A 17,765-nucleotide genomic window follows, 5' to 3' on the forward strand; every position below is an offset into this window, starting at 1 on the left:
TCACGTCCCCAAACATACCCTCGTAAACTGACTATCCTACCGATCCTCGACTTTGGCGATGTCATTTACAAAATAGCTTCCAACACTCTACTCAGCAAACTGGATGCAGCCTATCACAGTGCCATCCGTTTTGTCACCAAAGCCCCTTATACCACCCACCACTGCGACCTGTATGCTCTCGTCAGCTGGCCCTCAGTACATATTTGTCGCCAGACCCACTGGCTCCAGGTCATCTATAAGTCTATGCTAGGTAAAGCTCTGCCTTATCTCAGCTCACTGGTCACGATATCAACACCCATCTGTAGCACGCGCTCCAGCAGGGATATCTCACTGGTCATCCCTAAAGCCAACACCTCCTTTAACCGCCTTTCCTTCCAGTTCTCTGCTGCCAATGACGGGAACAAATTGCAAAAATCGCTGAAGCTGGAGACTTATATTTCCCTCACTAACTTTAAACATCAGCTATCTGAGCAGCTAACCGATCGCTACAGCTGTACATAGCCCATCTGTAAATAGCCCACCCAATACATTACATACATTTAAGTCATTTAGCAGACGCTCTTATCCAGAGCGACTTACAAATTGGTGCATTCACCTTATGACATCCAGTGGAACAGCCACTTTACAATAGTGCATCTAAATCTTTTAAGGGGGGGGGGATTACTTTATCCTATCCTAGGTATTCCTTAAAGAGGTGGGGTTTCAGGTGTCTCCGGAAGGTGGTGATTGACTCCGCTGTCCTGGCGTCATGAGGGAGTGTGTTCCACCATTGGGGAGCCAGAGCAGCGAACAGTTTTGACTGGGCTGAGCGGGAACTGTACTTCCTCAGTGGTAGGGAGGCGAGCAGGCCAGAGGTGGATGAACGCAGTGCCCTTGTTTGGGTGTAGGGACTGATCAGAGCCTGGAGGTACTGAGGTGCCGTTCCCCTCACAGCTCCGTAGGCAAGCACCATGGTCTTGTAGCGGATGCGAGCTTCAACTGGAAGCCAGTGGAGAGAGCGGAGGAGCGGGGTGACGTGAGAGAACTTGGGAAGGTTGAACACCAGACGGGCTGCGGCGTTCTGGATGAGTTGTAGGGGTTTAATGGCACAGGCAGGGAGCCCAGCCAACAGCGAGTTGCAGTAATCCAGACGGGAGATGACAAGTGCCTGGATTAGGACCTGCGCCGCTTCCTGTGTGAGGCAGGGTCGTACTCTGCGGATGTTGTAGAGCATGAACCTACAGGAACGGGCTACCGCCTTGATGTTAGTTGAGAACGACAGAGTGTTGTCCAGGATCACGCCAAGGTTCTTAGCGCTCTGGGAGGAGGACACAATGGAGTTGTCAACCGTGATGGCGAGATCATGGAACGGGCAGTCCTTCCCCGGGAGGAAGAGCAGCTCCGTCTTGCCGAGGTTCAGCTTGAGGTGGTGATCCGTCATCCACACTGATATGTCTGCCAGACATGCAGAGATGCGATTCACCACCTGGTCATCAGAAGGAGGAAAGGAGAAGATTAATTGTGTGTCGTCTGCATAGCAATGATAGGAGAGACCATGTGAGGTTATGACAGAGCCAAGTGACTTGGTGTATAGCGAGAATAGGAGAGGGCCTAGAACAGAGCCCTGGGGGACACCAGTGGTGAGAGCGCGTGGTGAGGAGACAGATTCTCGCCACGCCACCTGGTAGGAGCGACCTGTCAGGTAGGACGCAATCAAGCGTGGGCCGCGCCGGAGATGCCCAACTCGGAGAGGGTGGAGAGGAGGATCTGATGGTTCACAGTATCGAAGGCAGCCGATAGGTCTAGAAGGATGAGAGCAGAGGAGAGAGAGTTAGCTTTAGCGGTGCGGAGCGCCTCCGTGATACAGAGAAGAGCAGTCTCAGTTGAATGACTAGTCTTGAAACCTGACTGATTTAGATCAAGAAGGTCATTCTGAGAGAGATAGCGGGAGAGCTCGCCAAGGACGGCACGTTCAAGAGTAATCTACCCATCTCATCCACATATTGTTTTTATTTACTTTTCTGCTCTTTTGTACACCAGTATCTCTACTTGCACATCATCATCTGCTCATCTATCTCTCCAGTGTTCATTTGCTAAACTGTAATTACTTCGCTACTATGGCCTATTTATTGCCTTACTTCCTCATGCCATTTGCACACACTGTATACATACTTTTTTCTTTTTTCTATTGTGTTATTGATTATACGCTTGTTTATTCCATGTGTAACTCTTGGTTGTTGTTTGTGTCGAACTGCTTTGCTTTATCTTGGCCAGTTGTAAATGAGAACTTGTTCTCAACTAGCTTACCTGGTTAAATAAACTTGAAATATATATTTTTATAAATAAAACATTCCTGGATCAGAAAGACAACTGCGTCATGCCCATAGGAGGCACCAAGTCACATGCCCCCTGAGATTGTCCAGTTAAAAAAATGTCAGATGTTACATATTTTACTAAACTTGTATTTTCTTCGTCAAAGTAAAGTGAAATAGGGTGGTCATAATGTTTCATGACAGTGTCATAAAGTGTATTTTAAATATGATGAAAAAAAACATGACCGTAAAGAATTCATTTACAACAACAAAGGATTTAAGAAACAAACTTTCAAACGAAAGGAAACTTCTTGGCAGAAAAAAATAAATGTGGGTTTTGACACTCTTACGTAGGTGTCATAAGCAGCCATAAAATAACGCAATATGTGTCACAACAGGTGTAAATATATAGATCATGACAGTGTTATGACCATATTATGACAGGTTACGACAAGTTATGTCAGCTGTTATTACATATTATGACATGGTTATGCCGTGTCATAACGTGTTATGACACTGGGTGTCAAGTAAAGTGTTACCATGCCTAGACAGGACACTAGATACTCTAGTGCAGGGTTTCCCAAACTCGGTCCTAGGGCCCCCTGTTCAAATTAATTAAGTAGTGCATGAAGAAGATGTGGGAGTGGTCCTATATGCACTGATAGGCTTACCATGTGATTTGAACCAATAACACAGTCCCAATATTAGTACTACCATACTAGTTCACTCCACAAAGACATTGTCTGCCGTAAAGACATTTACATAACTTCACCAGTCAGTGTTGTCTCTTTTGGCTCTGGTTAGAGACGGTCACACTCCCAATAAACCCTGCTCATATTTTCTAACCATCATCTGTGCATGTGGCCTATTTATGTTTAGAGGTAGGGCATTGTCGTGTCTTTACTATCATTAAATTGAAGACTTAGTTTTTATCAAAGATTCCTGTAATTAGTATTACGCGATTAAACTGAATAATCATGTAACTGTAATTAACTAGGAAGTCAGGGCACCAAGGAAAGTATTCAGATTACAAAGTTATAATTTCCCAATATAACCTTTCAGATATTTTCATATCTGATCAATAGTCTTCTGATTAATGATTTATTTATTTTACCTCACGTTAGTCTCATTCCAAAATGGTAATCCTTTACGAATGAACGCTCACTCATTCGGGAACAATTGCAATCAATATATATATATTTACACTTAGTGTGTCGTCTTGATAACTGGTGAAAAGTTTGTGTCTTTCGTAGAATTGTCCGTCTCTCTCCCTCTCTCCGTCTGTCTTGGTTAGAGGGGAAAGTTCAAAGTGACATTCGTTATAGAATGGATGTTTCGGGGGTTGTCGTTCTTTGCGTTCAATGATACCAAATTCCTAGCTGCAGACTAGTAATTAATATCAAAGACTTGTTCTCATTCTGTCGGTATCAATAGTCTAAGAGTTTAACCACGTGGTATGGTTAAAATATTCAGCAATGGTCTGCAACCTTTGTCACCCTCCTAATGGAGAAAAACATGGTCTGGTGATAATTTCTCAAAGTTTTTTTTCTTTTCGGAATGGCAGAAAAGGGCTGTCCCAGGATGTCTGACCCTAACTGGGCTCAGGGGCGGTCCTCAGATTTAGTTAAAATCCAAATCCCTTTTTGAGTTTTCCTTCATAAAACAGTCCAAAAATCACATTGTAAAATTGTGTAAACAGTATCATACTCATTCATTCATCTTATACAACAATTAGAGCAATTATTATTATAATTAGAACAATTATCTGAGGCTATTATATAAACAGCGTTATGGTAATGTGGCTACACCGTCTCCCATGAGCTTCCCAAGTTGTGACAAACAGACCAGTTCGTAACTGGATTCTTCATCGATCTTTTACACTTTCTCCGGAACATGAGATTTGTTCGTACCTCAAGTTCTGTGCGATGGAAGGATTTCCTTTGTCCTCTATGAAGGTTTACCCTATCTCTAATACTGTGTGGCCATGAGGCAGGGCCTTCTGAGGAATTTATGACCTCTGACCACAGCAGCCTAGTTTAAGGAGGAAAGGGGGGAGGCAGGGAGAGGTCGATGGGGTTGCTATAGTCAAAGAGGCCAACGTCATGACAGCATGTTAATATTGTATCTGAATTATTAATATTCGGCTCCCCTACTTCTTAATACATTTTAACACCTACTTTACCTAAAACCTCTGGGTGACTGCTTGTTCTCTGCTAAAGCAGGACCACTAGATGTCACTAATGATTCACATAGAGATAAGAGATGTTTGCACTTCACATTTCTAGCTACAGTTGTTTGCAATTTGTACAGCAGCAAGCGTCTGTCTGAGCTGGGCTGTTTTACTTCGTAAAGAGACACCTCATGGTTTTTTTTTTTTATCTAAGTGTAAAAGCACAGTAGAGCAGAGGTCACTAGAGCTCATCATCTGCCTTGTCAAAAGGAGATTATGCTTGTCATCCCAGAGCCATAAAGAGCCTTCAAGATTTAAGTAACAGAATAATACATGTACATACATCTCTGTTAGTTTATGGGTGAAGTGCAGTACACTAGAGCTGGGTGACATCTCCAGTAATGTCATACTTTTCTATCACTCTGTCTAAAAATGAACACTTCCATCACTGTAGCAAATGTCTGACATGACAATCATTTAAAAATGCATTTTTAAATGCAGTAATTTCACTGATTTGTAAACCATTTATCATTACATGCTATTTTCAGGAATATAAAACAATGTTTATATTCACATAAAACTGTGCCTTGCCCACAGTGGTGGAAAAAGTACCCAATTGTCCTACTTGAGTAAAAGTAAAATGACTCAAGTCAAATTAAAAGTCGCCCAGTAAAATACTACTTGAGTAAAAGTATTTGGTTTTAAATATACTTATACTTAAGTATCAAAAGTAAATGTATTTCTATAAAATGTACATGTCACGACTTCCTCCTTCCTCCGCCATTCGGCGCCCGAACAAAAGGCTTTTCGGAGCCATCATTGACTCAGTGGGTTTTGTCAAATTTGTCTCCGGACCTACTCATTGCCACAGTCATACTCTGGATCTAGTTTTGTCCCGTGACATAAATATTGTGTATCTAAATGTTTTTCCTCATAATCCTGGACTATCGGCCCACCCTCTTATTACGTTTGCAATCGCAACAAATAATCTGCTCAGACCCCAACTAAGGAGCATCAAAAGTCGTGCTATAAATTCTCAGACAACCCAAAGATTCCTTGATGTCCTTCCAGACTCCCTCTGCCTACCCAAGGACGCCAGAGGACAAAAATCAGTTAACCACCTAACTGAGGAACTCAATTTAACCTTGCGCAATACCCTAGATGCAATTGCAACCCCTAAAAACTAAATACATTTGTCATAAGAAACTAGCTCCCTGGTATACAGAAAATAACCGAGCTTACTGATGGTGTTGGAGTCGTGTTTGACCACGCAGTCGTGAGTGAACAGGGAATATAGGAGGGGACTAAGCACGCACCTGAGGGGCCTCAGTGTTGAGGATCAGCGTGGCAGATGTGTTGAACGCTGAGATGTAGTCAATGAACAGCATTCTCACATTAGGTTTTCCTTTTGTCCAGGTGGGAAAGGGCGTGTGATTGGAGTGTGATTGAGATTGCGTCGTCTGTGGATCTGCTGGTGCGGTATGCAAATTGGAGTGCGTCTAGGTTTTCCGGGATGAGGGTGTTGATGTGAGCACTTCATGGCTACCAACATGAGTGCTACGGGGGTAATAATTTAGGCAGGGAGGTTGCAGGATCGGATGGAGGACAGAGGCGTCATACCCATAGGGGGCACAAGGGCACGTGCCCCCTCAGATTTGTTCTGTTTGAAAAATAAATAATTCAGATGTTAAATTAATTACTAAACAGAATTTCTAAGCCCACTTTTTATAATTATAATAATAAATAATAATTATTTATAAAAAAAGACCTGTCAACAATATTTTGCAGAGGGGGCACACTGACTGGACCAGTCAGGAGAGGATACAGATAGCTCTGTAATCTAGCAAATATGATAATATCATATTTGTGTATTAATTATGATTTGATTTATTTAACTGTTATTTAGTTAAGGGAAACCCATTGAGATCAGCATCTTATTTTCAAAGGTGCCCTGAGCACAGCTATACAACTATACAACAGTACACAATGATCACTCTAACAAAAAAACTACAAGTTACAGTACAACATTCAACATTGCAACCACAACAATCTCTTATTTTAATAAAACCAACTGCAAATCTCATTCAACACATCTACAGTAATACTTGTCTTCTAGATTTCTGCAGGCTATTCCAGGAATGGGGGGGCATTAAAACTGAAAGCGATCTACCTAGATCGGTATGGATTAGCGGAACCTCGAGAGTTATCTATGCCTGTGAACGGGTTTGGTGTCTTATTTTAACAATGAAGTATGTTGGAAGCTTTTTCAGCAGAGCTTTGTAAACAAAAAAGGAGTAATGAAGTGATCTACAAGACTTTAGTGATGGCCAGCTGACCTTCTGATACAGGATGCAGTGATGAGTATTAAACCTGTCACCTGTGATAAAGCGAAGTGCGCTATGGTAGACTGCATCCAAGGGTTTTAGAGTGGTCCTGCTGCATTTTTATAAATAGTGTCATCATAGTCCAAAACTGGAAGGAATGTTGATTGTACAATCTGCTTCCTGCTGTTTAGAGAGGCAAGATCTATTTCTAAAAAAAAATCTTAGCTTTTTAACTAGCTCTTCCGTATGTGTTTTAAACGTTAGATCTTTATCAATCCAAATGTCCAGATATTTATAGGCAGGAACCCGCTCAATGAGAGAACGATCCAATGAGTAAACATGTAGTTCATCAAATAAATTATTTTGTGAATTAGAGAACATACAGTATATTTCGTTTTGCCCGCATTAAGTACACGTTTAAATCAACAAGGGCATTCTGTAATGTAACAAAATCAGATTGCAGCTCTAACATAGCTTGGTCAACAGTTGGTGCAATGGCATACATAACCGTATCGTCTGCATACTGATTAATTGGTCTATCTATATTAATAGATAGACCAATATTATTTATATAAATAGTAAAGAGAACAGGTCTCAAAACAGACCCCTGCAATATCATAATGCCATGATATGTGCCTGTGTTGATGATGTGTGGTATTATCCCATGTACTGTTGTAATTTGGATATAATATTCTAGACATGTTCGTCCGGCATGAGATGTGTGGATGACAACAGTCAGAATGACACCCTCATTCAAATGCAATTTAACAGGTAAAGAGGTATGCTTACATAAACCACCACCTGTCCCTCCCTCCATCCATCATAACATACTTCGTGCCCCCTCTAAAACAATGGGTAATTGACACGCTTGGAAACCATGGTCGGTCTGTAGCCTTTTTCTTCCTCACAAATATTGTATTTAATTCACCAGAATATGTTACATCTTCATCCCATAAATATTGAAGGCAGTACAATGTTACAGCTACCTTTAGACATATAGCCAGTAGGCCTACCCCCCCACCTGAGGTATATAATTAACCCACCCAAACTAGGCCTATCTGAAATATGTAAATGATCAAAGACATTGCCAGGTAGCCTATTGTTCTGTCAAAGATGCCTTCGTAACAGATTGCTAAACTGCATTTTATATGGATAATATGAACGGTCTTTGCCAGGCAAAACCGGAGAAAATGAAACAAGCACTTTCTGGTCTAATCTGGATATGTGCACCCACCTTCACAAGCCAATTTGTCAAGACGAGCAAATATTTGGTTCTGATGAAACAAAAATATAACTGTTTGGCCATAATGACCAATGTTATGTTTGGAGGAAAAAGGGGGAGGCTTGCAAGCAACAGGAACCGGGATTTGTCGGACCAGGCAATTCCACTCCTCAATTATCCAATGTTGGTGATCGCACAACATACTGGAGACTATTCGTCTTGTTTTTAACTGATAGGAGTGGAACCCGGTGTGGTCATCTGCTGCAATAGCCCATCTGTGACAAGGGCCGATGAGTTGTGTGTTCCGAAATGGCGTTCTGCACACCACTGTTGGACTGCTCCATTATTTGCCTGTTTGTTGCCCACCTGTTAGCTTGCAAGATTCTTGCCATTCTCCTTTGACCTCTCATCCATCAACGAGCTGTATGTTTTTTGTTTGTCGCACCATTCTCGGTGAACCCTAAACACTGCCGTGCGTGAAAAGCTTGCTTTGCCCATTCTAACATTCAACTGAACAGTAACTGAATACCTCAATGCCTGTCTGCCTGCTTTATATAGCAAGCTACAGTCATGTGACTCACTGTCTGTAGGAGAGAACCATTTTCATGAACAGGGTGGTGTACCTAATAAACTGGCCTCTGAGTGTATATGTACGAATCTACCTCAATTACCTCGTACCCCTGAACATTGACTCAGTGTCACGATCGTCGTCAAGGAAATGACTGGACCAAGGTGCAGCGTGGTAAGCGTACATTCTTTTATTTTAAATGTCACCAACAAAAACAAACAACAAAACGAACGTGAAACTCTGTAAGGCTATACATGCTACTAACAAAGACAACAACGCACAAATGAGAAAAGGAAAAAGGCTGCCTAAGTATGATTCCCAATCAGAGACAACGATAGACAGCTGTCCCTGATTGAGAATCATACCCGGCCAAAATCAAAGAACCAGAAAGCATAGACTTTCCCACCCGAGTCACACCCTGACCAAACAAACAGAGAATAAAAGGATCTCTACGATCAGGACTTGACACTCAGTACTGGTACTGCAGGCTCCTTGTCATGGATCGTCCTACAGGCTCCGTGCCATGGATCATCACCGGAGGCTCCGGGCCATGGATCATCACTGGAGGCTTCGGGCCATGGATTATCACTGGAGGCTTCGTGCCATGGATCATCACTGGAGGCTTCTTACGTGGAGCCAGAACGGGTCTCACCGGACTGAGGAGACGTACTGGACGTACTGAAGCCTGGTGCGTGGAGCTGCCACAGGGCTTACTAGGCTGGGGAGACATACTGGAGGCCTGGTATGTGGAACTGGATCAGGTCTCACCGGACTGGGGAGATGCACTGGAAGCCTGGTGCGTGAAGCAGACACCGGATATACTGGGCCATGGAGGCGCACTGGAGGTCTCAAGCGTAGAGCTGGCACAACCCGTCCTGGCTGGATGGTTATCGTCGCCCGGCAAATGTGGGGTGCTAGCACAGGATGCACTGGGCTGTGCAGATGCACTGGAGACTGTTAAGGGAATTTTTTATCAATGATGACTAATTATGTATACATTTCAATCAGGACTGACTAGTCCAAATGCTATTATGTACTGTACATATATGAATTTTCTCTCTTGCTCCCATTCCCAATTGTATATAATATAGTCAGGAGTTTAGAACAATGCCTTGGTAGAAATGAATTAACTATCTCCAGATGGCAGGGACGGACTATCTCCAGACTGTCTAGAATGCTTATCTACACTGACTGACCTTGGCTTTAGGCGAGGAGGGAAGGCTCGAGAACTATAGGGCCTCTCTACCAGTGTCAAGAAGAGATAGAACATTAGAAAACGCTGACGTCATTTTCAGTTAATAACCTGTGGTAAAATGTGTATGAAGCCAGTACTCTCTTGAATTAAACATTCTTATAAAATAAAGGGTCTTACAAACCCTTTATGCATTGACAGAGTGTTTCATTTTGATTGGGAAATAAAACAGAGGAATTTAGAATTCCTTCAACAGAGACACAGTGTGCAGAGCCGGCGCAGGATATCCTGGGCCTAAGAGATGCACTAGAGGCCATGAGCACTGAGGTGGCACAATCCATCCTGGCTGGATGCCCACTCTAGACTGGCCAATGCGAGGAGCTGGAATATAGCGCACAGAGCTGTGAACGCGCACTGGAGACAATGCGCGCTTCACCGCATAACATGGTGCCTGACCAGTACCACGCTCCCTACCGTGAGCATGGGGAGTTAGCTCCGCCAACCTCCCCGTATGCCACCCCAATTTTGGGGGGAGTGGCCTCCCGATCTTCCTTGCCAACCGTGACCCTGTGTAACACTTTACTAGCTGCTTCCGCCTTCCTCGCTGCTTCCACGGCAGGCGATCCTTTCCAGCCAGGATCTCCTCCCACGTCCAGGATCCCTTTCCTTCCAATGTCTTCCCATGTCCACTCTGTCTACTCCTCCCGGCCACGCTGCTTGGTTCGTTTGTGGTGGGGTTGTTCTGTCACGATCGTCGTCAAGGAAATGACCGGACCAAGCTGCAGCGTGGTAAGCGTACATTCTTTTATTTTAAAATGTCACCAACAAAAACAATAAACAACAAAATAAACATGAAGCTCTGTAAGGCTATACATGCCACTAACAAAGACAACAACCCACAAATGAGAAAAGGAAAAAAGGCTGCCTAAGTATGATTGCCAATCAGAGACAACGATAGACAGCTGTCCCTGATTGAGAATCATACCCGGCCAAAAACAAAGAACCAGAAAGCAGACTTTCCCACTCGAGTCACACCCTGACTAAACAAACATAGAGAATAAAAGGATCTCTACGATCAGGACTTGACACTCAGTACTGGTACCCCGTGTATATAACCAAGTTATCATTACTCATTATGTATTTATTCCTTGTGTTATAATTTGATTCTATTATTTTTCTCTACATTGTTGGGAAGGGCCCTTAAGTAAGTATTTCACTGTTAGTTTTACACCTGTTGTTTTCGAAGCAAGTGACAAATAACAATTTATTTGATTTTGTGGATATTAACTCCAGTTGTTATTTTGTGGAATTCAAACAGAAGCATTCTATATGTATTAATCAATCAGTATTTTGGTTGACCTATTAAAAAAAGTATACAATTTTTCAAAAACAAGAAAACAAAACAAGTAAAATAGCCTCACAGAAGTCTGGTGCACTTTTTATTGGTTCAGAGAAAAAAAAATGTCCTGTGTGAAAATCTTTTGGGCACATGTTCCATATCCAATCTTAAAAGAGAACTTCCTCTCCCTCTCAAGTCTTTTGAGAACATTATGAAAAAGACAGACACATGACTAAATGAAAATGGCATGTTTTTTCCCTCCAAAAATGTCAAGTAAAAAAACTTAAAGAATAACTTTCATAGTTTAACAAAATAATAAATATGGAGCACTCTTCTCTGTACAGAGACATAACATTGACTATCTTTTTATAAAAAATATGACTTCAGTGCATTTTCTTTGCAAAGCACTCACTGTTCCTTCAATATACCACCTCATATACCATATTTTAGAATACCCTGACATCAATGCAATGGCCTTAAAGGGATAGTTTGGTGTTTTGGCAATTCATTATTATGTCTCTGCATCCAGTATGAAGGAAGGTAGAGGTGCTGTAGTTTTGTGAGCCAATGCTAACTAGCTTAGTGCAAAGACTGGAAGTCTTCGGGTACAGCTAGTTAGCATTGGCTCACGAAACTACCTCTAACCCCAAACTATCCCTTTAAGGATACAAACAATCAATCATCACGGAACACAGGAACCCCCTTCCTGGAAATACAGAGTGTAAATCAAAACTTCACAGCCTGTTTTCTTTGTCGTCATCTCAAGACCACAAACACAGAAAGAAAAGGCACAAGTAACTACAGGTGGGTAATAGTGGACAAAGAGAAAACAAATAAAAGTGAATTTATTGTTCATTAACGATTTTGGTAATTTACAAATGTATTCATATTTATTTGACATATATATTTAAATATATATTAAGATCGCAGTATCAATAGAGATACAGGTAAGATCAAGAGATTTAAAGAAATCGTCAAAAATAAAAAAGTGCATTTTATAACAAACCTGAATATTGCAGAAGAACTAACAGTTAAGTTAACAATTGAATTGAAAACTGTGTAAAAACAAAGCAATTACAAAACCCAAAAACAAGAGTTGCAACAAAAAGCGTAAAGTGCTCTGGCCTTGATTGGTTGAGTCTCCACCTTAGCTTCTTCCTCCTCTGAACCAGTCGTTCTGGACCGCAACCCTGGTGTCTCCTGCCTCTCAGACTGCTATCCAATCATGTGTGTGGGAGGGGGGACTGGCTGACTAGGGGGATGGTCCTGCCTGGCTGTGTGAGGGCCATCATTTTCTGGTCTCTCCCTCAGACCTGTGTGAGTGGGAGGAGCTGTGTAAGCTGTCCTTTTGCATTGTGTTTATCATCCCTGGGTCCATCCTAACCTGGTGCGAGGTGGAGGGTTTGGAACATATGGGTGGGGTTATACTGGGAATGCATAGCCCTGATTGGCTGGCTCCTACTACTTCCTGGCTGTCAGACCAATGGTCCCCAGGAGTTCTGAGCCCTTGAGTTATGGGGGTCCTGCACCAGGGGGTTTCCCTCCTGGTCTGGCCCAGTAAAAGCCCCTCCATTGGGGGAGAGGAGGTCGAGGTGGGGGTAGTGGGGTGGGAACGGGGACGAGCCTGCACCATCTGAATGCCCCCAATGGGGATCATCAGGTAGGGCACCCTGGCCTGCTGGGAGTGCAGAGGCAGGTGGCTGAAGATGCGGTCCATGGACTGGGACTGGGCTTTAGGGCTGTCAGTGGGGGACAGACGGAAAGCTGGGGGGAATGACAGGCAGGGCTCTGGACCAATCTGCCCTTTACTTGGTGTTCCTATCCTCTCCTGTACGGGGAGCAAGTACCTCATCATTACTTCACACAGTAGAACAAAACACTGAACATGTTTTCACATTGCCTTTGGCTAAACTGGGCTTCCAATGCAGATTTTAAAACACAGTGGAGGGGAGAAAGCAAGACGCAACGACAGGCATTAAACACCATCAGCCGCGAGCCTGATGACAGGAAAAAAACTCTCAAAAGTACATTTACAAAGTGTTGCATAGTTATGTATTTAGGTCTCTGCTATTCTCATATAGTGAGTGTTAGCTTAGTAACAACAGGGAAATTACTCTGCAATAAGATGTGTTTACTACTGACCATTACTGACAATGTAGTTATGTGGAGGGATGGCTAATTACATCTCATTTTGTAACTGACAAAACTACAGGATCACCAAGTGAATTATATACATAACTTACCATTGAACCCACCTGTCTCACCTGTCGATCGCTGGCCATCATACTGGGGATGTCCCATGGCAAACGACTGGGAGACCTGCGAGGTCTATGTTGCACCCCCGGGGACGAGGGAGAGGCCCGGGCCCATAACACCCGATACTGGCTAGGGAACAGAGGCCGCAGGGGGTACAGGGGGGTTAGAGCTCTGATGGGGGATGGTTCTCTCTTGGAAGAGGGCGAGAGGTGTCGGTTGGGGGAGGCCAGCTCCAGTCTGGGGGAAAGGCTTCGGATGGGAGAGCAGCTCTCACTGCTAGGGGAGAAGGCCCTGGGGGAGGCGTCCCAGAACAGTGCCCTCCGGCTTTCTGGAGAGGAAGCACGCCCGCTGGGCCACAGTCTATGGGTGGGAGAGGGCTCCTGGCTGAGGCAGGGATCTGGCTGGGGTTCTGGGGCTGAGGGGTCAGGCGTGCCCTGCTGGGACCGTCTTCCGCTGCTGGAGTGCCCCCATGTGGACAGACGGCAGTCGGGTGAGGAGGACGGCTCGTTGTGAGATGAGTACTCCTCTTCATCATCCTCGTCATCGTCCTCCTCTGAATCATCCACGTCAGAGAACTGGTGCTCATCCTGGTCCTCAGAGCCAGATAAATGCTCTTCAATATCTCCTGATGAGAAAAGGGGAAAACTTACACTAAGCCTAATTCTCCAAACTCCAGTCCTCCAGAATGCACCTAAATTAACACAGTTGTGTTCAGTAGTCACGAAATGGAATAAAGCAGTCAGAAACAGAGTGAAACGGGGAGGTACTATCTGAACTTGTCCAATACGGAACACTTGGTCTAAACTAGTTCCAGATTGAAAGGCAAGACTGAAAACCAGCAGACAATGCAGCTCTCCAGAAACTGAGTTCACCTAAGTCATTATGGACTTACAGTGAGCTCCAAAAGTATTGGGACACTGACACATTTGTTGTTGTTTTGGCTCTGTACTCCAGGACTTTGGATTGGACTACGAGCTTCAATAAAAATACAACATGTTATAAACACTTCTACATAAATGTGGATGATACCATGATTACAGATAGTCCTGAATGAATCGTGAATAATGAAGAGAAAGAGAAAGTTACAGAAAGTTAGACACACAAATATGCTAACCTCCCCTGCTATTGTGACAGTTTAGCATGTTTTTGGGGTATAATATTTGTGCGTCTAACTTTCTCACTGATCATTATTCACGATTCATTCAGGACTATCCCTAATCATGATAGCATCCACATTCATGTAGAAGTGTTTTAGAAACTGCTATTCTTATTCACAATAAAAGTGACTCCAAAATGATACATTATATTTACCATTCCTTACTACTGGGCAAAATAAATTCTGACCACAACTAAAACAAACAGAAAATGCATCCAACAAGTTTGTAGTCACAAGTTTGTAGTCACACGAGTCACAAGCCTGATGTAATCATTGCATGCAAGGCACATGGGTCCAAATACTAAACGTTTGACTACTTTAAAATACATAAGTAAATTTGTCCCAATACTTTTGGTCCCTGAAAATGGGGGGGACTATGTACAAAATGGGCTGTAATTTTTAAACGGTTCACCCTATTTGGATAAAATGACCCTCAAATTAAAGTTGATAGTCTGCACTTTAACCTCATAGTATTGTATCATAGCATTGTATCATTTCAAACCCAAAGTGATGGAGTACAGAGCCAAAACATAAAAAAATGGGCACTACACCCCAATACCTTTGTATATAAACACACACTCATACACACAAACACATGAAATGGGTACAAGGACCAGGACAGGGTGACTTCCTACCCAACATAACATTATATCAACCTGACGCTATAAATAGCGAGCAGATTGGCAAGGTTTGATTTAATGGAATCGTGCTGCTGTTCCCATTCATGAAGTCTAACAGCTGGCATTTGAATGGAAGGGTTGTTTGAATGGGCTGTCCTTGGCTCAGTGTTGAGTGCAGTCTGCTACCGGGAGGGATGGAGAGAGGGATGGGTGGCATTGAGCCTGCACAGAGAGGGAGTGGATGTGAGTGTCTGGAATGCTGTTCTTTACAGGCCAGGACTGCCGCCTTGAAAACAACACTGTACATCTCTCCCATCCTGCACCAGAAACAGACTCTATGGAATGTATTTGGCCATGTATTCTTCATGTATTCATTTTATATTTGTAATTTCTCTTCAGCACAAGAGTAAGGAGAATAGCAACATATAGCCTTACATATAGCTTACATATAGATACAAGGCTAGCTATCGTGTCAGGTTTGAGGAAAGATGTTTGATGAGTGAAGTTTCCTCCCTATGGTATTGTACCTGCTTCCTCGGTCTCCGGCTCGTCCAGTGAAGACCCAGACGTTTCCATTGACTGGCACTTCTTCCCATGAGCCTTGGACTTCATGTGCTTGGTAAGGTTCCCTATGAAGACAAGGAAAACAAGAACAGCAAAGCCACATTAGACTGAACCAGAGCAGGGTAGATGAGGAATAATTGATGGTGGGAGAGAGACCGGAGTACAACCAAATAGTCGAGCATAACTAGGTTTGCAAAATTCTAGATTCCCGGAATTAGGAGGGAATAAGCAGGAAATCCAGAAACCTCCAACCAGGATTTCTGTAAAACCAGGGAATTTATTGAAAGTTACCTGCATTTTGCAACACTAAGTCTGAGTCGTTTTTAGACGGAACATCACAGCCCGTCGATGGGGAAAACCACCTGTTGTTACCTAGGTTACCCCCATTGGCTCACAGCAAAAAACTTGACCTTCTTCAAACTGAATTTTCTTGTCGGCTTGTTTTAGTCAATTACAAAACTACATTTAAGAAAAGTACAACATTGCCTACTCCCAAGCATTCTCATTACTAAAAGTAATATTGTAGGACATCCCTCATGCCCCTTTTCATGACTCAGGAGGCATTTTGCTGTCATTGTAAATAAGAATTTGTTCTTAACTGACTGTTATTTGCCTAGTTAAATAAAGGTTAAATAAATCAAACATTTGGGGAAAAAATGACGGTGCTAGCAGCCAAGTGAGTGAGTGCTAGCTACCTACTGACCGGAACATTATAAGCTAGCAAAAACCAACATAAACAAACAGACAATACAGTTACAAGTAGTGAGTGGAGTTACAAATAGACTATACTAAACAAGTTAAATGTCTTAAACGTGATTAAATCTTTTTCACACACACATAGCTACAGTGCATTCGGAAAGTATTCAGACCCCTTGACTTTTTCCACATTTGATTTACATTACAGCCTTATTCTAAAATGGATTAAATTATTTTTCCCCCTCATCAATCTATACACAATACCCTTAACGACAAAGCGAAACTAGGTTTACATTTTTTTTGTGCAAATTTATACAAAAAAAAACCAGACCCTTTGCTATGAGACTCAAAATTGAGCTCAGGTGCATTTTGTTTCCGTTCATCATCCTTGAGATGTTTCTACAACTTGAACTTAAATTAAATGGATTGGACATGGCTTGGAAAAGCACACACCTGTCTATATACGGTCTCACAGTTGTCAGAGCAAAAACCAAGCCATGAGGTCAAAGGAATTGTCCGTAGAGCTCCAAGACAGGATTGTGTTGAGGCACAGATCTGGGGAAGGGTACCAAAACATTTCTGCAGCATTGAACGTCCCCAAGAACACACTGGCCTCCATCATTCTTAAATGGAAGAAGTTTGGAACCACCAAGATTATTTCTAGAGCTGGCCGCCCAGGGAGGTGACCAAGAACCTGATGTACACTCGGACAGAGCTCCTCTGTGGAGATGGGAGAATCTTGCAGAAGGACGACCATGCAGCACTTCACCAATCAGGCCTTTATGATAGAGTGGCCAGATGGAAGACACTCTTCAGTAAAAGGCATTATGACGGCCCGTTTGGAGTTTGCCAAAAGGCACCTAAAGGACTCTCAGACCATGAGAAACAAGATTATCTGGTCTGATGAAACAAAGATTGAACTCTTTGACCTGAATGGCAAGTGTCACGTCTGGAGGAAACCTGGCACCATCCCTACAGTAAAGCATGGTGGTGGCAGTATCATGCTATGGGGATGTTTTTCAGAGGCAGGGATTGGGAGACTAGTCAGGATCGAGGGAAAGATGAAAGGAGCAAAGTACAAAGAGATCCTTGATTTTAAAAAAACTGCTCCAGTGCATTCAGGACCTTCGACTGGGGCAAAGGTTCACCTTCAAACAGGAAAACAAACCTTAGCACACAGCCAAGACAACGCAGAAGTTGCTTCGGGACAAGTCTTTGAATGTCCTTGAGTGGCCCAGCCAAAGCCCGGACATGAACCCAATCGAACATCTCTGGAGAGACCTGAAAATAGCTGTGCATCTAACCTGACAGAGCTTGAGAGGATCTGAAGAGAAGAATGGAAGAAACTCCCCAAATACAGGTGTGCC

General features: G+C 43.1%; 1 protein-coding gene across 4 annotated transcripts in view; it reads right to left on the reverse strand.

Moving 5' to 3' along the window:
* Positions 1-10,549: 10,549 nt before the first annotated feature.
* Positions 10,550-17,765, reverse strand: part of LOC118367239 (transcription factor HIVEP3-like) — a 102,265-nt gene continuing 95,049 nt past the window's right edge. The window contains exons 5-7 of one of the 4 annotated variants that reach the window (XM_035750461.2): positions 15,666-15,767; positions 13,371-13,987; positions 10,550-12,934 (exon numbers count right to left, since the gene is read on the reverse strand). In XM_035750461.2, coding sequence (XP_035606354.1) covers positions 12,395-12,934; positions 13,371-13,987; positions 15,666-15,767 — 1,259 coding nt within the window. In that variant the 3' untranslated portion in view covers positions 10,550-12,394. Of the gene's footprint in view, positions 12,935-13,349; positions 13,988-14,972; positions 15,361-15,665; positions 15,768-17,765 lie in introns of those variants that run through there. The other 3 variants (XM_035750460.2, XM_035750459.2, XM_035750462.2) reach the window with 3 other exon arrangements.

The sequence above is a fragment of the Oncorhynchus keta genome, chromosome 34 (genome assembly GCF_023373465.1).
Source record: "Oncorhynchus keta strain PuntledgeMale-10-30-2019 chromosome 34, Oket_V2, whole genome shotgun sequence".
Lineage (NCBI taxonomy): Eukaryota > Metazoa > Chordata > Actinopteri > Salmoniformes > Salmonidae > Oncorhynchus > Oncorhynchus keta.